At 41.0% G+C, this 21,329-nt stretch overlaps 1 protein-coding gene across 1 annotated transcript in view; it reads left to right on the top strand.

Annotated features, from left to right (window-relative positions):
• LOC133364875 (histone deacetylase 9-like) overlaps positions 1–21,029 on the top strand; it is a 498,851-nt gene extending 477,822 nt beyond the window's left edge. Inside the window, exon 19 of the mRNA XM_061585819.1 lies at positions 20,970–21,029. Coding sequence (XP_061441803.1) covers positions 20,970–21,029 — 60 coding nt within the window. The remainder of the gene's footprint in view (positions 1–20,969) is intronic.
• Positions 21,030–21,329: the final 300 nt, after the last annotated feature.

Here is a 21,329-nt window from a genome sequence, read left to right as displayed (position 1 = left end):
AGTAGGAAAGCAAAAAGTCAGCAGCCACGCTACCACTCAAAATGATGGGTGCCGTGCTGCTACTCACAAGGGCAGGCACAGTGGTTGAAAAAGAGAAGCCTTGTGCTGCTGCTCCATGAAGCAGGGGAGGCAGCCTGAGGGAAACAGGGGAGAGAGGAAAACCCTGAGGCAAACTAGCTCTCAGCAGTGCCGCAAAAATTCCCAGAAAAGGGTGGGAACACATTGCATGCCGGGATGCCTGTCATGTAAGTGGCTGCAGCTAGCAAAAAACTCCTGCAATTTTCTGTGTTCCCAGCCTTGCTAACTGATTATTTCTGGTATCATTTCTCATGGAAATTCAAACGAAACTTACAGTGCATTCCACCAGAATTCTGTAGCTAGCTGGTACATCATGTGAAAGGTCAAATACAATGTGCAAATTACCAGGTAAGAAACTGACAGAATAACGGAATAGAGTACAGTGTGAAAGCACCCACACCATCAATAAAATGTTTTTTAGGTGAATTAATGATGGATTTTACCCATTGACTGAAGTCTATGGTCACAGTTCAGATTTGACAACCAGTGATATGTTCTGCCTTAATCTAAACTGGAATTAAATGAGAAATCTCACATGTTCACAGTTTCATTTTATGTCAGGTGATTATTTAGGGCCGATGCAGTGTGGGGTTAGATGAACTGGGAATGAAGGGGGGACATTGGGAGTTCACACTTTGAGGTACCTTCTTGGAGATGAAAGGGTGCTTCCTCATACCTGCCCATCTGTGCCACAAGGGTTGAGGGAGGGGACAGGAGCCCTGCTTAAGGACTAGCCTGCTTACCCCCACTCAATGACTCTAGGCTGGGGAGGTCATGAGGCAGTCAGATGTCCCTCAGCACAGTTAGTGTGCTAGCAAGGGAGGGCCAGGAGCAGAGAGTTAATTGCTTTGAAGCCCTAAGCCAAGGGAGTTTACCTCAAAAATCTGAGGCATAAGTATTATGCTCCCATGCCTCACATTTATAGGACTCTGTGCTGTTTGAGGTAGTTCACACAGGAGTTTTACCCACTTGCTGATTCATTTGAAATTATCTACACACACACCCTAAAAGTCCTAAGTTTCAGTAATTTTTCCTTCCCTTTTTATCAGCAGCAGCTTATGTAGGTTAAAGTAGAGGATTTTGTTGTTGTTGTTAGTATGTATTAGTCACCATTTTGCACACAGGTGGAAATAACAAAGGCATTCAAATCAGATATAAAAAGAGCAATAAACTAAAACTAAAATAATCATCCAAAAAGATATTTAAAAGGAACAAGTCCTACCCACCCTACTGAAAGGAAGTTGCAGGGTGAAATACAATCCAGAATATAGGTGAGCCACCTGCAGGCCTTGTCCCAATTTTATATGACCCGTGTCTTAATTTCATGTGGGCAGCAAGGAGAAGAAAGAATGGTGGGAAAGGTGGCAGAAAAAGAGAGAAAAAGAGGGTGGGCTCACCTACCTTTGGCTGTGACCCTGTTCCCCTCCAGTAAGCATCCCCAGGCAAATTAATCCTGTGGGAATGGAGCCCTCAGCAGAATGAACTTCTAGTCTTCAAAAATCCTTTAGGCCTATTGTCCAGTTATTCTAACATGAGAATGAGAAATTGTGTGAGAGAGGTGTTGCTGTAACCAAGAACAGCACCCTACATCTTATCTTCTCCTACCTGGTGAAATCTGGTAATGCAAAATGCGTAACAGTATTGTCACCTTGCTGTGAGTTTTCTTGCTCCTGCAAGCAGGAGCCAATGAAGTTCAGTTCCTTGGAAAGTTGGAAGGGTATAACATTATAAAATTAATAAATAAATGGTTGCAGCACTATAATGTGACATATATTTTGCACTACCTGCTATTGCCAAGGGCTAGGAAGAGACAAAGGGCTGATCCTTTCAGCAATAGCCACATGTCTGCCACAAGAAACATCATGCCTACAGTTCAGACCTTTAATGTTCTCATTCAGTCAAATAGATTTGTGCTTATAATAACTGAAACACTGAATGCTAAGATCATTCAGACGTCCTGAATATTATGCTTGAAAAATAATGGTGTAGTATTCTATCAAGTGTTGGACCTGAGGAATCTGGGCTCTATGGCTACCATGGACTTGGACACCATCCAGCAAAACATATTAAACTATGCACACTTAAATCTCAGGCCACATTCACACCACACATTTATTCCAGTACTATTCTACTTTAAACAGTCATGGCTGTCCTCAGAGTTTTCTGGGAAGAGGGGCTGACTGTTAAACCATTCTGGAAATTGTTGCTCTGTGAAAAGAAATGTAGCTCCGCTTACCTGGAAGCCCTGGGAGGCGGCAGCGCAATTGCGGCCCAGGATGAAGCCGCAGAAGCCATTGGAGGTAAGGGCAACGTTGCGCATCGCACCGAGATGACGCACGGCATGCTGCATGGAGGGGGCAGAGCCAATGGGCCTATTTAAGCCCGCACCGCCCCCTCCGACCTCCTCTTGGCTCGCGACGCCCGCGACGCCCTCCCTCTTTTACGGTGTGCCCATGGTCGCTTCGGGGCCGAGTAGGAATTTTTATCCTGACCACCCTTGTTGGCAGACAGGTTTTTTGCCTACTCCACACTTTTGGGGATGGAGGGAAATGGGTTAGGGGGTGTCGTGATCAATAGGTTTATTTTGGCTAATTTGGTTCAAATCAAAATATTAATGGGGACATGTTTTGGCATATGGGTTCGGTAAAGTGCGGGAGGGGAAATTAGTAATGACAGCTAGGTGGCCCCCTTAGGCACCATTGGAGGTGAAGGGTGGTTCCAGATGCCTGTCTCTCGGGGTTTTACGGCCCGAAGACAGGGTATGGGCTGCTTTTGGGGCCAACTTACCTCATCCACCCGAGGGTTCTACGGCCCCGGGGGGTTGGTGACGTGGGAAGGCCTCCCTACTCACCTACAAGGTGTGGCCGGGGCAGGGGTAAGCAAAAGGGGCTTGCCCTTGGCTCCAGCAGGGGCTGGTCGCCCGAGAGCTGTAGGGCAAGATGATTGCCTATAGTTAGTTCCCGCACTTAGGTTTCACCTCTGCAGGTCGCTTTAAAGTTTTGTTGAATTTAATAAAGTGGCCCTTTATTCAACCATAGCTGCTGTTGTCTGCGTATTATTTCACCCATTGACCGCAATAGGAGTTTCTTAACAACTGTCAGCACCTTTCATAAACTATGCTCCTCAGGATTCTTTGGGGGAAGCTAAAGAATTGAAACCTCTCTTTGACTTTTTGTGGAAAGAATAAAGTAATGTTTATGAGATTTGATGATTAATTAAGATAACTACTGGAGGAAAGTGATTTTATAATATGATTTAAGAGACAGGATTGTAATATATTGTAGACCTATAACTGATTTGATATGTGACAAATGGGAAGTCAACATTTTATTTTATTTTATTTTTTTGTTTAATCATTTTTGTTTTGTTTTGTTTTTTGTCTTTGAATGTTTTATGATTTTGTTTTCTATGTTTTATGAAAATTTGAATAAAAATTATTGTAAAAAAAAAAGGATTCTTTGGGGGAAGCCATGACTGTTTAAAGTGGAATAATAGTGAAATGAATGTATGGTGTGAGTGGGATCTCAGTTATTTCAATAGGACTTGAGCATGGTTATATTTCTTGTGTGTGTTCTTGCCTTGAGGAAGTAACCACACCTCTGATTCAATCCCCCATCTGTAAAATGTGAAGAACAATGAGTCTCATAGGGTTATTATGAAGATTATAAAGTACAAATATTAAAAACCCACATTATTTAAATGGTATATAGTGGTTTACATTGTAACCCATCACTAAAAGTTAGCTAACTGTGGGTGGTTTCATCTGAACATTTGCAAAATGATGGCTGCTTGAGAAAATAAAGCATGGAGACACTCTCTGTGGAAAACTGATAATCTGGAGCCACCACCTAAAAGGTATAGCTATCATCACCACAACCTTTATTCTCCATGGTTGCAGAAACATGGTAACTATCTCTTCACTAAAAGCTATACAGGGCCTTGACAACTTTAAGTATGCACATGTAGAATAATACATTACTGCTTTTCAGAGGCCCTCTATATTTCTTACTTTCCACACCTTTCAAACTACCATGCTTAAGTTTTTTTTAATGCAGCCATGGCCACTACACATTTGCTTATTTATTCTTTGTTTATTCAGAGAACTTGTTTCCTGCTTTTCAGTTTCTTAAGTTTCTCAAGGAGTGTCTCAGGGTTAAAAACAACAACAACAATGCTAAACAACATAAAATCAAACTAAAAAGACAAAACAATAAATAGCAGAAGGCAGGATGGGGTTGCCTCCAACAAATTCATACTCCAAGTAGACCTATTGAAATCAATGGACTTAATGGGTCGGCCATGAGCTTGACTTAGTCAGATGCAACTCAATAAAACCAGCATAAAATGCAAAGAATCACAATAAAACATAACAGCAGCAATAAACACTCAATCACTATTAAGTTAAAAGCATGGGCACATAAAGCATTTTAACCTGGTGTCTAAAACTTAACAGGTCTGGGACTAGGTGAACAACCTTGGGAGTTCCATTACTAGGGAGTGGTGCTACCACTGAGAAGATCCTATTGCCGATAGTTCATCTTATCTCTGCTGACAGGGGACCCGCATAAATACCTCTGTGGAAGATCTCAACGTCGAGGCAGCTCCATATAAGTACAGACAGTCCTTTAGATACCCATGCCCGAAGCCATAAAAAACACCAGCACGTTGAATTTTACCTGGAAACACACAAAAAGCCCATGCAGCCATTTTAGCATTGGTGAAATATGATTCAACATGACTAGTTTCATTCAATAACCTAGCTGCCATATTTTGTACCAATTTGTAGGAAACATCCTGTACAAACTGACTTGCATGCTCAAACTGAAGAAATGCAGATTTCCATCTTTTCTGCTTAAAAAGTGTAATTGGGAAGATGAATATATATTTATATATATATATATATATATATTATCTCAGAATTTAAAGCTGGCCGAGATAAGACAAACCAGACATGCTTAATGTGCAGTTGACACCACCAGGATTTGCTGCAGGACCTTTATTGCTTATCTCCCTGGATTTATGGGGTCTTTCACATTGTGGATTTACTCTTTACTGTTTATCTCTGTGTAATGAAGAGCAAAGTTGTCAATCAATCTACTTTTTCAACGGCCACTGAAGTAGCTGCAGTAAAGCAACAAATAGTACATGGATGGGTTTTTTCCCCACCCATATTCATTTGCAGTTTATTTTAAGAAGAAGATTTAAAAGATTCTAAATGGAGTGTTTGCCTGGAACTGAATCCTGCAGATCAAGGTCACACACACAGTTACAGCAGAATACCAAATGCATTACAATTTGAAAACATTGTGTGGTTAAAATACTGTGGGACTCCAGGACTGTAAATCACTCTTTATTTGTCTTCAGAGTCATCAGGCAAGGTTGGAAAAGGATAGCCACAAGATGACACACTTTTATCCCAAATTAACATATTTCTTTAGAACAATTACCACCCTCTCATCCTGTCCTCACAACCACTAATACAGATTCACCAGTTTACACCTAATGTCTCTCTTCAAAGAGTGGAAGACATTTCTCTCCTTCCCACTCATAATACCTTGGGTGTATGAAAAACACACACTAGGAATCAAATAGGGATTAGTTTATGTGGTGAACAAGCACACAGTGTTTTTTTTAAATGAAACCAGCTCAAAGATTTCTTGCCTCTCATTTCCTCTGTTGTTCTCTCTGCTATATGTAAGCTCACCAGCTATCATCTCCTCTTATATCCTTCCAATATACATGTTTGCATTTTATGCTATGCCCACAACCAGAACAATGAAGAGCCCTGTGGTGCCTTCAAGACTAATAGGTTTATTATGGCATGCACTTTATCAGATACATGAAGTGTTATCTTCAGTCGCAGGTATACATACACATGGAATGAGGGGCTTGTAAGCAGTGAAAGGGAAGAGCCAAAGCTCGGGCACATGATTTGCATGCAAAAAGTCCTAGGTTTAATACTCACCATTTCCAGTATGCTTTGGAATCTTCCCTCATTGAAATCTGGAGACCCACTGCCAATAACAGTCAGCTGGGCTTTGGTATGAGGGAGGAATATTATTCGCTTTGCATTTAAAGGCTAACCTACCTTCACACTTTCTGAAACAATACGTGAACTGAAACACAGCCACACATCAAAAATTGCACTTCTCTGAAGTTTGCAGTGCAGTTCTCCAGCCAAGTCATGTGTACAAAAATGATATACTAGGGTAAAGTGTGCATAAAAATGCATATATTGGCAAAAATAATATAACATGCTTACATTTTAGAGAAAATAGCTTTGCAAAATTTTGTATGTTAGACAAAATTGCATAAAAACATGTACATTAGGATAAATTCACATTAAATTGCGATGAATTTTCAGGAGGACTTAAAAAAAAATTACAAAGTGATGTGAAAATGTGGAGAAGTGAACTTAAGACAGGAAAAATGAAAGGCTAACAAAAACAGAAATTGGCAGATTTGCCCATCCCTAACTGAGCTAATGGACCAATAGTCTGAATTGGTGCAAAGCAGCTTCCTAAAAGTCTTTTTCCTCTCAAGTGCCAGGCTACCCTCCCTTACACGAGTTGCTTTATCAACTCTTCTCCTTTCTGTTTATTGACCCACCAACCACTATGGGCAGTTCACAGATTTCAGTGTCCTTTGTGCAGTTGGTGGGACCTGGTTTGGATGCTGGTACACCTGAGCATCTCAGCCCTGTGTGGCACAGCTATGCTGTGCACAAGAATTACTGCCAATGGTTTGGGTATGTGAAGAAAGAGAGCAGGGATTCCTGTCCATAACACTTAGAAGTACATCTGGATGAATTTGGCTTATATTTCATATTTAGTATGTCATTTAGAGTTTTTTCATGTCTGTGTTCTCCGGATAAGGACTATGAGACTTTATATTTGATACAATTTATGACAGATGAGTATTTGTTACTGCTGCTGCTGTTACTACTACTACAAACACAAAACCAGGAAACATGGATAATGAAAATCCCCTTCCCTAGCTAAAACATAATCTTTTATGTTATCAGACTATAAATACCAACAGCCAGGTTTCTGATACCAACATTTTATTTCAAAATGTTTATGCAGTTTATTCCCAAACTGTTGTGAGTTTGATTGGCCTGATTGCTATCTATGAGTGAGTCGTCCAGGCCTTTGCTAATGTTTGTTAGCCCACATTCCCAACGTGCATTTATTCCACTATTATTCCAGTCATGGCTTTCCGTAAAGAATCCAGGAAAGTATAGTTGGTGAAAGGTTAGGATAATTAGGAAACTGTTATTCCCCTCACAGAACTACAATTCCTAGAGTTCTCAAGGAAGAGGTTCTGACTGTTAAACCAGTCTGACAATTCACAAACTACCCTTTCCAGGATTCTTTGAGGGAAGCCATAACTGTTTAAAGTGGAATAATAGTGGATAAATGTATGGTGGCCTTAATGACTGTGTGGATGCTTCCTGGAAGCATCGTTCATCTTTGGAGGAGTGGGGCAGATACCAGTGCTCAGCAGATAAATACGTAAGAAACAGCCATTTGTAGTGAGAATGGGCAGAGACATAGCCCAGTGCAGACACCCTTCTCACATGATGAGGGAGAGAGACAGGACACACATGGTGTAGCTGAATAACGTGCCAGTTTATCAAATTCTAGGCTATTCCCACTACTGGACTTCCTATCCAGATATACCAGATTCCACACTGTGACCTGGAAATAGGTTTTAACTTCTTTTATTAAAAAACAACAACCTTATGTCCTCCCATCTTATAGAAGTCTCAGAACAGCAACATAACTTGATAACTGACCAAAAGCGGGGAAATCTGATTGAAACACTGAATCTGTAGCTAAACATCTCTTCATTCCGCTTGAAATCCCTTGTGAACTATTTGGTCTTTTATTGTTCCTGGCTAATGGACAAAGTACCAGCTGTGAAACTGTAAAACAAGACAGCCTACTTGAATCTTATTTTAAGGGGAGATAGTAAATTACTTCTTTTGTAAGGAAAATTTCACCTCTTCCTGTGGAATCTAAACATGAAAAATTTCCCACATATAGAAAAGGGTGAAATCATCCATCAAAACCAAGCTTTTTCTATTATTATGTAGGTGCAGTTCATCGATACTTGGCATATTACTCTAAATTTTAAGCAGAGCCCTAGATCCCTGCAATGTAAGCACCCCTGCAATGATAAATGATGAGATGTGCAGTGGTGTAGATTTCTTTTCCTTTCATTCCATTCTCACCCTGTATGATGTGGTGTCTACTAACCTTTCTTGACAGGATTGCTAGTAAGACATGAAGCCTAAAGGAGATTTTCAGATCTTGTTTCCTAGTGGGCTTTGGTACTCCATTAATCCACCCACTCCCCACCCCAGAGTTTCAGCCATCTGGTACCTTACAATGAATTTTCTCCAGAATTTGTGAGTTTGCATTGGAATTTGGCAGATTGATTATTGTGCATTAATGTTTGGTTGTGCATACAATTCTCATTTATCAAAATAACATGGCAGTATGGGAGGGGGGTTAATGCTTAAGAATGCTAGATCAGATATATCCATATCTTTAAAAATTCCTATTTGAAGTTCATCTTTCATACCATTCACAAGATTACAGAGATAATTTGACATAAAAGTTTTGAACTTTGCTGAAAATGCAGATATTCAGTAGCAGACAGTGTGGTGGCTTTGGCATTGGCAATGTGCTGACCTCACTGCTGACTCTCCCTCCTCCTCTGCCTCCTGGTAAACAGCAGCAACACAACCAACAGAAGGTCATGTGGACAGCAGTGCCCCACCATGCTGTCCATTACTGCAGATATTACGAGAATGCACAATGATCATAAATAAGAAGCATTAAAAGAAAGAAAACTTTATTGTTCATGTACAGATGTACAGTTTCACTAAAAGCATGGCAGATTGGGGTCATGTTGCCAGAAATGTCAGAGCAGTGTTCTGAATTAGCAGAATCTTAACAGCAGAATCAAATTTAAATTTTGACAAATTTCAGTGGCAGAACTCATGAAAAAAATGTTACTGTAGAAACTTGCACCATTGAATCAATATGTAGTATGTGCTCCCCAACCTTTGTCAGGTGTACATAGATATTCTGTCTTCATTTGATGTGAAAGAGGTGTGTAACATAAAAATCCACTTTCAGTAAATCTGGTGAGTAGCCATTTCCACTGGAAGAAATTAAGGCGCTTTGGAGGCTTGTTAATTCTTTGTATGTTCCTTCTTTTCATCCTGACCTTCCCTCAGACATGTAACTCATGTAGGGTTGCCAGGTTCAGGGCCTGAGACTGATCCTGTATCTTTAGGAGAAGAGAAAGTCAGCCAAATGCAGGTGTTCTTGCAACACTGTAATGGGAAAAACCACTAGGTGGAATTCTCCCTTCCCCCTGCACAACTTTTAAAGATACAGAAGACCTCTTGGAGGCCGGGCCAATTTTCACACCTCCTTCATCTTGATCCAATCCTGCTTTCCATATATGTTCTGTGTGTAGAATAAACAAGTAGGGTGATAAAATACATCCCTGTCTCACACCCTTTCCAATTGGGAACCAATAGGTTTCTCCATATTCTGTCTTTACAGTAGCCTCTTGTCCAGAGTATAGGCTGCACATCAGGACAATCAGATGCTGTGGCACCTCCATTTCTTTAAAGCATTCCATAGTTTTTCATGATCTACACAATCAAAGGCTTTGCTGTAATCTATAAAGCACAGAGTGATTTCTTTCCAAAATTCCTTGGTCCGTTCCATTATCCAACATATGTTTGCGATATCATCTCTGGTACCTCTTCCCTTTCTAAATCCAGCTTGGAAATCTGGCATTTCTCGCTCCATATATGGTAAGTGCCTTTGTGGTAGAATCTTGAGCATTACTTTACTTGTATGGGATATTAAGGCAATAGTATATTTATTGTAGTTCCTGGGATCTCCTTTCTTGGGAACTGGGATGTAAATTGAACTTTTCCAGTCTGTGGGCCATTTTTAGTTTTCCATATTTCTTGACAAATTTTTATCAAAATTTGGACAGATTCAGTAGCTTGTAGCAGCAACTCTATTGGTATGCCATCTGTTCCTGGTGACTTGTTTCTTCCAAGTATTTTAAGAGCTGCTTTCACTTCACATTCTAAAATGTCTGGTTCTTCATCATACGGTTCCTCCATGAATGATTCTATCATCCTTGCATCTCTTTTATAGAGTTCTTCAGTGTATTGCTTCCATCTTCCTTTTATTTCATTTCGGTCAGTGAGTGTGTTCCCCTGTTGATTATTCAACATCCCTACCCTTGGTTTAAATTTCCCTTTCATTTCTCTAATCTTTTGGAATAGGGCTCTTGTTTTACCCTTTTTGTTGTCCTCTTCTATTTCTATACAATAACTATTATAATAGTTCTCTTTGTCCCTAAGTACTAGTCATTGCATTGTTGCATTTAGGGTTCTAACAGTGTGTCTATCTCCTTTTGCTTCCGTTCTCTCTTTAACCATTTTAAGAGTTTTGTCAGTCATCCATTGAGGTCTTTCTCTCTTTTTAACTAGAAGTATTGTCTTTTTGCATTCTTCCCTGATAATGGCTCTGACTTCAGTCAATAGTTTTTCTGGTTCTCTGTCAACTAAGTTTAAAGCCTCAAATCTGTTCCTTATTTGATCTTTATATTCTTCTGGGGTGTTATTTAAATTGTATTTTTGCATTATGAGTGCTTTGTTTTGGTTCTTCTTTAGCTTTACTCTGATTTTCGATACAACCAGTTCATGATCTGTACTGCAGTCTGCTCCTGGTCTTGTTTTCGCAGAAAGTATGGAACTTCTCCATCTTCTGTTACAAATTATATAATCAATTTGATTCCTATATTGATAATTTGGTGATGTCCATGTGTACAGTCGTCTTTTCGGTTGCTCAAAAAATGCTAATTTTACAGGTTCTAAAATGTGGTGGAGGCTCCTTGATCTCTCCTGTAAATTCCAAAATTCTATTATAAAATTCCACTAGCTGAGAGCAGAACCTAACTGGGGTGGGTTGGTGCATGGAGAGAAATCAATTCCAGGATGATACGTTCTGACATTATCTCAAGCATCCATTTGCACCCAACCAAAACAAGCACAAGACCCTTCAGAGCCGTTTTACGATGGTGTGTAGAGAATTGCCCTCTTGGTAGTTAGAGATTATTTAACTGAATTAAAATAGTTTGAAATGAATATCCTTGGAAACTAAAAGTGTAGGCTTTCCTGGGATGGTTCCTTTTGATATGTCAGGACTGATCAGTATCAAAATGATTTTTTCTGTATCCATTCATTGTTTCTCTGCTGTCTGTTTGCTATTTCTGGGTAACATGAATGAAACACAAAATTGCTATTTCAAGTAAGTTTATATGTTTGATGTTACCCAAGGCCTTTGCCATAAAAGTCAAATACACAGAGCAGAGGTCCCAAAATATCCATCAGTCTTAAAGGCTTCCAGAATAATGGGGAGAAAGGTGTTTTTTTTTCTATCAGCAATTTCACTAAGAAATTGCCTGTACCCCACCCCCAGAACTAAAGCATGGATACAATACTTGGGATTAATTTTGAGTCACAACTTTAATTGTAAATAAATAAAGTATGATATACACCTAACAGGTTAAGTCAGACTCCACCTTTTCAATGTGGACATGGTATCTACCAAGACGGAAGCCTGATCTGCACTATACATACCACTTTACCACTTCCCCAAAGAATCCTGGGAACTGTGGTTTGTGAAGGGTGCTGACAGTTGTTAGGAGACTCCAGTTCCCCTCACAGAGCTACAGTTCCCAGAGTGGTTTAACGATCAATCTGTCTTCCTAGGGAACTGTGGGAACTCTGATGTCTTATAGAGAGCTGGTGTGGCTACCTCCCCCACCCCGAGAAAGGATATAAAGCAGAATTCCTTTCATATACTCTTTTTTTATATGGTATGGGTAACATGTGATTGAGAAAGGGATGAGAACCATCCATGCTGGTTCAGCCACTGTGGGAAAAAGAACTAATAGCTACAAAATAAGAACAGGGACAGAGGTGTGTGTCTTTCCCTTGCCACTGAGTAACCAACAGAAGAGCACATTAAATGCAAGTCTGGATGACAGAGACAGGTTGCCCCCAGCTTGAGACATTGGTCATTGAAATCAAGGGACAGCAGACCACAAATTTACCATGTCTCTGAATCTTATCTATAGCCTGGCAGATGGACTTTTTAAGATGTTATGAATCACTCTTCCTTGTCAGTCTGTAGAGCATGTACTATAAACTCCATGAGATGGAAAAAACTTGCCAAACAATTTGTGTGCTGTTTCCGACAATGTTTAAACTTGGGCACCAGCTGATTTGCATGGAAGAGTGTTGTGTAATAATGTTATTGCTTCACTAACATAAAATAATTCAGTTAATGATTATACTTCTGTGAACATAATATTTTGTTTCAGAGAAGTTGGGTTTTTCTTCCAGAGTATCTCCCACATATGTATAATAATTTGGGACAGAATTCCCCACCACCACCACCACTCTGATCTGTCCTGATCACCCCTGACATCATGGAGAGGGGGGAGGCTGGAGAGAAGCCTCCCCCCAGGTGGAAGGATATAGTGGCTGCCAGGGGAAAAAGCCGCCCTGAGCAAGGCCAGGAAGAGGAGGCAAGCAATAGGCTGCAGGCTAGGGTGGGTGAAAATCTGCTTAATTCCAGCCGTGGAGGGTCAGAAAAGTGGATATTTGCTCGTTGCAGCCTGCAGCCAGTTGCTTGCCCCCATGGTGTGGTGCCTCCTCTTCCTGTACTTCCTCCTCCTCTGTGGTCTGGCTCTGCTGGGGAGGCTTTTCTCTGTGGGGCAATGCTGCTGGTGGGAATCCCATCCCTAATAATAATCAATGAAATGCACAACATGAACCGCTGAAATCCAGCTAGCGTCCTACACATATATCAGTCCTATTGTAATCAATGAAATTTACACATTTATTTTAAAAACATTGTTCTCGGTTTTATAAAATGTATACCCTACCTTTCTTGTATGAAAAACCCCCAAGGTGGCTAACAACAACTAAAGCAATCTAAGACCATCCATACAAATGACAACTCCATATTAAACAGAAGCAGTGAACAACAACTGAAGATAATCAAATCGAAGTCATCATCCATTACTAAAAGCCTCCAGTGTTTTTGCCAGATGGTAGGTTATTCCAGAATAATGGCACCTATACTGAAAAGGCCCTGTCACTAGTGGACATTCGCTAAACCTCAGTGTTGCTTTCATCCAATGACAAGATCTCATCAAGTCCAATAGCAAACTCTGATTCCTCAGGAGAAGGAGAAACATCCGTGTTTCCCGATTTCATAGTTTGGCTTAGAGGCACAAATGGGTCACAACTACAAAGAAAATGAAAAATGAAAAAAAATCCTTTGCAAGTTTATTCAGCTGTTGGTTTTGTTGCTGTTGTTTTTAGAATATGTATATTAGAGTGAAAAAATAGGGAATGTGTGAATAAATCTTAAGGCACTTAAAAGCAAGCAGTAAGATCATTGATGCTCAGTCAATAGTGTGTGGCACCAAGCTTATGATTAAAATAATATAAACATAGCTTTGGGGTTATCTGGGCCAACTCACTACAATAATAGAATTCTCTAGTCTTACATCAATTAGCACCAAACTCTTCTTTAAAACTGTCATTGATGGTCAGGTTATTTCCTTGATTAACCATGATTAGAAGATACTTCCTGATATGCAACCTAAACCTGACTTGTGGCTTGAGCCAATGGCTTTTTTCCTTTTCATGGTGGCCCTGGCAAAGAGGTCTAAGATGGCTTCCAGCAATTTTTAAAGCCTTGCTAGTTGGCCACGGTGATTGCAAGTCACCAGGCAGGCAGTCATTGCTTCTCTATCAGGCTTTTGGAGTGTGTTCTGAAGACTTCTGCTCTCATTATCTGGAAATTCCTGAACAACATACCAATGAGGAAAAGGAAGATGGTGTATGGGATTCATACCCTTTGGAAAATAAACAACCTGTCATATATTTAGCGTGTAACTGAGTGATACATTATAAATGAGGAGACTGAGCTTTCATTGTCCTTTCCAATAGGCCAGTGATATGAGATGAAAGAGTGATCCCCCCACCCGGTTGTAGACTGCTGATATACTGCTGATTTGTCATTTCTGTTTTAAGCATTTCTAGACTTTAGACCAAGTTTGATGCATTTCTACTCAGTCATATCCTGAAGTTTAAAACCTACACACACAAAATCAAGCTTATAACGACAAAGACATGAATCTCTCCTCTAATGTTCATTTCTGTCAGTCAGTCTAACCTTCTGTCGACGTATAATGGTGTCTGTATCCTAGTATAAACAAGAGTCTGTGTAAAAATGCTTTGAATTTATGTGTGTTGGCTACATTTTCATCGTATCAGTCCATGTTAGACTGTCTATCTCTGGGGTATATTTTTGCATTTCTGTCTGACCTTCACCCACTGTTCTGAGATCACTGTCTGGTATTTAGTATTGCCCAAATAAATGAATTCACATTTCCTCCTGCTAATACGGAACAATTTTGCGCAGAGCTAGGAACCACAGAAGCATCAGACTTTTTAGAGAAATTGTCAACTGCTGATTTCTGAACACTGGCATAAGTGCTTATCAATGATTAATCATTTGCTGTGGGTAGAAATTTTGTGCCCTCAATGTAATTTAGTACTGGGGTCACACTATAGCCACCCTGCCCCAAACTCTTAAGATGATCTTGAGATAGCCCAAACTCTCATTTGGAAAGCAGCAGGGCTGAGTAAAAAATGGGCCTCCCAACATTCTCTATACAATTGTGGGTGGCTTGCTGCAGGGGCAGAAAATGCCATGTGAGGCAGAAGAGACCAAAAGGCCACCTAGGACAGCCCTCTGCTCTAAGGCATGGCCATCCGTCTACCAGCCTTCCATACATTGATCTATGCAATACAGGAAGTAGTGTGTCATAAGCTAAGAGCAAGTACACTGCAGTAAACCGAGTCAAGCAAGTGACCAAGCTATTTGCTTCAGTCACAATTGCTTGAAGCACTCACACAGGAGAAATGCAAACATTAACCCCATTGCCCCAAATGACAATTATCGAGGTTCTAAGCAAAACAGACTCCACTCCAAAAGTTGTTTTATATTAACTGCCTCCTGTTGAATCCCAAATCATGCTGTGGAAAGGAGAGAGAACCCAGAATTCAGAGGGTTATTTAGGAGAAATGGGATGACTGGCTGGGTTCAGGAGGTAGCAAATTCCTCATTAAGAGGGGGAGTGGTCCTAGTCTCCTTAAAAAAGGCAGGAATTAAAAAACACCTTCTCTGGATCTAGAGGTTTTTAACAAGTCTAAGTGGGTAGCCAGCATTTCCTTCTTGGGCAAGGTGCTTGAGCAAGCAATCGCCAATCAATTCTAGTTGCTATTTAGTTAAACTAATTTTCTAGATCCCTTTCATTTGAGGTTTGGGGCTGGGCATTGAAACTGCCTTGGTCACCATGTGGTGACCTTTGCTAGAATAAAGACAAGGTGTATGTGGCCCTGTTGCTTCTTCTGGACTTCTCATTGGCTTTCAGTACTATAAGCAGTGATATCCTTATGGAGCAGCTGTCTGAACTGATGTGGGCTACACTACTTTCCATTACTTCTACTCACACCTGGATGGCTGTTTCCACAAGGTATTCCTGGGGCATCTCTGCACTGGCATTTATATTTTTGGGTCCTGCAGGATTCTATTCTGTCCCCCATGCTGCAATATCTACATGAAATCACTGAGTGAGATCTTCCAAGGATTTAGAGTGCAGCATCACCAATAGGCTGATGACATGGAACTCTTTTTCTCTTTTGCAAAAAGCCATTTGAGGTGGTGGAGGTGCTAAATCAGTGCTTGGCTGAGGAGGATGGATTGGATGATAGCCAATAAACCTAAGCTCAATCCAGACAAAAAAAAAACAGTCTGGAAAGTTCAGTTGTTGCAGAATATGATGACAAGAGTATTGAGGGGACTGACCATTATGAACATATTAAGCCAGCACAACATCAGTGCACATTGGGGGGGCATGTCCTATTCACTCCTCGGACACCTGCCCCACGTTATCCCACTTCAGGTTCACCTAGGCAGTGCCTCATCCTCTCTGCTTCCTTCTGAGGGAGGAAAAGGAAAGAAAGAAGGGAAACAAAAAGGAAAGGGGGGAAAGGAAGGCAGCCACCCAGAGCCAGCATGTGAGGGCCCCTCTTTTCCTGTGCCCTTCCCTGCACCCACCATGAGCAATCCGCCCTAATATAATAAGCACAGCAGCAATAGCCTGGAGGAAGAGGCACGGACACTTTTTTGTCACTGTCCTGGGTCCAGAGAGCTTTACCTGCTTTTCCAGCCATTCAAGGGATCTGAAGGATAGTTGATCAAGCTAATATATTTTGCCAGTACTGTATGAGCTTCATTGGCTCCCTGTCTGTTTCTAGGCCTGGTTCAAAATGCACCATGCCATCCTCTCTATTGCCTCACCCTTCTCCATTTCTCTTCTGGTAATGACGCTGATGGCAGCCCGGATGCGGAGTAGCTCCCCCCATTGCCAACCACCCTTGGTTGCTCTTAAAACCTTTCATGGCCTGGGACCTCTTTCCATATGTATTTAAACCTTGAGATCATGAACTGAACCCCTTCTTTAAATGCTGTCATCAACTGAGATATGGTGGGGTGGCTATGAGTGAAAGGGCCTTTTCAGTGGTGACCCCTCAGTTGTGGAATGTATTCCCATAGTGACTTGCGTGTAGGGATGAGTGAGAAATGTGATTCAGTGCACATTTCAAGCTGAATCTATCAAATTCATACTTTTTGAAACAGTATGAGAACCAAAACAGCCTACTAGCCTGGCACTTACTTTAATGTCATCTTGGCTCCCTTTCTATTTCCTCATGCCTTTTAAACTTTATATTATGCTGTGGCTTTAGTATGTCTTTTTTTAAAAAAACCTGAGAAGTTTATTCTTTTTTGGCCCAATTGATCACTGATGCAATGTTTTTATCTCTTGAACTTTTAAAAAGTGATTTGTTTTCATTTTATTTGAGCCTTATTTCTTGCTGCTTAATTTGTGATTTTAATTGTTTTTATTTTGTGCATCACCTAGAGAACTGTTGTCATCAGGTGACTAATTCATTGTATAGGTAAAAACATAAAAAACTAAAGAAATCAGGTATCTCTCAATGCCTTCCTAAACAGATGAAGAGTAAATGAACTTTTCAGTTTGCTGCTGAAAGAATACCATGAACTCCAACAGCATACTTACATGTTTATTTCTGCATCTATATGAAACTTCATGAATGTATTCTCTGGCCCATGAACACAGGAAGCTGTTGTATAAGTCATTGGTCCATCAAACTCAGTATTGTCTAGACTGACTGCAGTGGCTCTCCAAGGATTCAGGCAGGGGACATTCCCAGCACTACTTGGAGACACCAGGGATTGAACCTGGGGTCTTCTGCATGCAAGCAGACAGTCTACCTCTGAGCTGCAGCCCTCTGCTGTAAGATCCTCAGATGCAGTTGGACTACAACCCCTGTCACTCCTAAGCCAACATGGCCAGCCCAGTGGTCACAGCTGTACTCGAACAATATCTGTGGACCCAATGTTGGGGAAGGCTATCCTAAGATCTCGGCAGCATGAAAATGAATGTCAAACTTCTCTTCCCCCCCCCCCCCGGAGATTCATTACTAAAAGTTTAGGGCATTTTTTAAGTCATTGCCATATATATTATGAATGAGTATGTGAGAGAAAATGAAGGAAACTCTACATGATACTTCCTCTGTGTTTGTAAGATGCTGATAAGTAAATGGGGCTGGGGATCTGAGGGTAGACACTGGCATCTGGGTTTTAACTATGATGATAGGCACACATGGACAGAATGAGTTGTACTTGTAGTTGCTGTCTCATGTTAAAAAAAACCATCCTCATTCATTCTGAGATGCATAATCAGGTGTTGGTTAACAGTATACTCCTTATCAGCAAAGAGTGTTTACATGTCTCTACCTACCCTGGGTTTCTGGGCAGTAGTCATTTAGCAGAGATTTATAGGTCTTTCCTTTGTTTCATGGTGGGAACGTAGACTTTTTGTAAGAGGTGCATTGCAGTGAAACAGTAGAAAATCACAACTTGTGATGGCTGCTCTGTATGAAAACCTTCTATAAAATGTCCAGAATGTGTGTTATAAACTGACTTAGGAAATCCAGTAAAGTTGCAAGCTTTGGCAGCCTTCTAAGCTAGATTTATAGTCTAGTGAAATATGGAATTTCCATCATCCTTCTTTTTCTAATTTCCCCAATGACCTTTTTTTGTATGTGAAGGTTTGTCATCCTCATCACACAAAATGGAAAATTCAGTGTTTCCCAAGCAATTGAGGGTAAATAAAAGAAGTTAAAATAGCTTTGACCTGGTTCATACATTGCACAATTTACATTTCATTTAATTTTGTACTAAACATAGTTCTGAGCTGAAAATTTCTCCTGCATCCCCCCCCATTTTCAATCATTTAATAAGAAAAGAAATTGCATTTTAAAATGATCAAAGGGGAGATAAAAGTTCAGCGAAATTGTCGTGGGTGAGGTGTAGGGGTTTTGATGTGTTTACTTTACTTTTGAGGTAGTCAACAAGTGCTTGTGTGTCCTTTATTTCATTCTACAAATCATCTCATCAGTGATTTGTGCTTTGCAGCCTTCCTGGGTGCCTGTGCTTCAATTAATGTCCAGAGGAAAATGCCATGAGGTAACTCTTCCCTTGTGGCTTTTCCGGATCAGGAAGCACGGGCTGCCAGGAAGGCTGCAGAGTGCTGGAGAAATGTTTACTGGAAAGAAAAACACAGCACACCACCCTTGGCCACCTTGCAATGATAAGGCAAGCTCAGCCCCACACTGGCTGAAATTCTAAAAGGTCCTGATGATGAGGCAAAAAATTGGAAGCTTCTTTTGCCAAGAAAGAAAACTTTGAAGAAACTGGAGGACAGATTTTGGCACATCAGGATTTAATATTCTTCCAGCCTCTCTGTCATGTGAACATTCTGGATAGAATGGGTTGTTTGTGCTGGTACTTTGTGATGCATTACTTATATTGATTTAACATGGACACAGCTAGCAATTGGTGGAGTCACAGGGGCCCCATGCTTGCAGCCTTGGTTGAACAATGGTTGAATCATGCCATTTCCTTATAGCACAACAAACTGCATGCATGCTGACAGAGACCCCACATTAAATCTCATACTCTGCCATGAAGACTGTTTCCCCATTTCCCAGTTAGGTTTGCATATTTTACATGTGGTTTGTTGTTTTCTCCCTCATCTTTGATCAGTGCATAATTGGAACTCTGGCATAAATGAATGGTCCCATCTCTGCCAAGAGACATCTCTTTTTCTCTCGTGTAACCAAACCTAGACATCAATGGAAGGGAAAATATTTATTCTCTATGGGATCAATGGGCAGAAGCAGACTTTGCAAACTGCTGTATGCAACAAAAGGCAAAGGTGCACAAAACAGAACTGAGATACCTTGTGGTATCGACATCACTTGGAGACTGATAGGAATGACAAAATCACCTGCATTGTGCAATACAGTAGAGATTTAACAGCTCAAGTGAAGCCTCTGTTGCCCATGCTGAGATACTCCACTCTGACCAAGGTCACAAAATTATAACACATGCACACTGAGTTGGATCCAGAGTGAGTCATACTTAGCGTAGACCTACTGCAATCAATGACACTTAGGTTTTCTCATAATTAAGTCCCATTGACTTCAGAGGTTTTGTGCTAAGTATGATTTAGGCTGTCATACTTAGCCCCTCTTATGCCAGGCTGTGTTCCTCCCCTCACTTCGGTCAGGTCTACCAGCCTCCCACTGGCTGCTGCCAGTAGAGTGATGCAAGTGTCAGTCCATCATTGTAGACCTCCCCCTTCCACTCACCAAGTGGGCAGAAGCCCCGCTCGTGGTATCCCTGATGGTGGAAAGCCCCCAAATGGGGTATTCTGAGGGGGGAGAGACAGCCAGTCTGGTATCCACAGGATCCTGACCTGGTCTCACAGTCAGTGCTGGCCGGCATTTTGTCTGGTCTGGGCCTGACTGCTGAACCAACCTGGAACTATCACAGGAATCAGGTTTAATATGCCACCATGAGCGGCCAGGCTGCAGAAGCAGCATTCACTCTGCAGAGCTTCAGAGACAGCTGCAGGGAGTTATGATTGCTTTGTAAGTTTAAGTCCAACCCTGATGTGTTTGCAGCAACTCCTGCTGGTACAGAGCTCTGCCTTTACCTTGGAGCCATGTGGAGCTTCAGATTGCAGAATCAGTCTATCCAATGGCTATAAGCCATGCTAGCTAGGTGGAAGCTCCATGTTCAGAGGCGGCATATTAAGCAGCTCCTTTTTTTATCCTTTACACTTGTTAAAATGTTTTTATTTAACCAGGCTGTCCCTGAAACGTGACCAGCTTTTGCATTAGTAGTTCATTCAATTGCTGGATTGTTTTTAATGCTCCGAATTTCTATATTGTTTTGTGTGATTTTATTGCTCCCTGCTTAGATTATTTTGGAAATTTGGAGTGAGTGGTGTACAAATTTACTAAATAAATAAATAAATAAAAATAAATAGTATACCAGATCTTGGGGACAAATAATGAAGGTACCCAACCATGCCAGGCCTCGACACCAAACCCATCTCTATAAAGCACAGCTCAGCTGAGATCCTTTGCATTGTTCCAGCTAATTCTATGAAAGGGTAATGGGGTCAGAAAAAAAGGTGCATAGTAGCCTTTAATACATTCCAAACCTGTTTGCTTGCTGCTCTTTGCTCCACAGAAAAGATGAGAGATTTCTTCCCTTCTTCTTTTAAAATCTGGTAATTGAAAACCTATCTTGTTCTTACAGAATGGTTTTGCTGTTGTAAGGCCCCCAGGCCATCATGCTGAAGAATCAACAGCCATGTAAGTACCAGGGAATATTGCCCATCTTGGAGTGCTAGGGTTACTGGCAATCACCTGCATTGTACACGTCTCTGAGGAGCTCTAATTGTTAGCAGATGACTGAAAAGGCTTTCGAGGTACTCCCAGAAGCAGTTTTATGGTCTCAGAGATCATATAGCTTTTTAAAACACACACACACACGCCCTAAACATTATTTATAACTGTTTTCCTGACTGATGTGCTTTGTAAAATGTCTGTTCTTCTCTATTCCACAGGGGGTTCTGCTTTTTTAATTCGGTTGCAATTACTGCCAAATACTTGAGAG

Source organism: Rhineura floridana, chromosome 10 (assembly GCF_030035675.1).
Source record: "Rhineura floridana isolate rRhiFlo1 chromosome 10, rRhiFlo1.hap2, whole genome shotgun sequence".
Lineage (NCBI taxonomy): Eukaryota > Metazoa > Chordata > Lepidosauria > Squamata > Rhineuridae > Rhineura > Rhineura floridana.
Note: the sequence above shows the minus strand (reverse complement) of the source record. Positions and strands in the feature narration are given on the sequence as shown.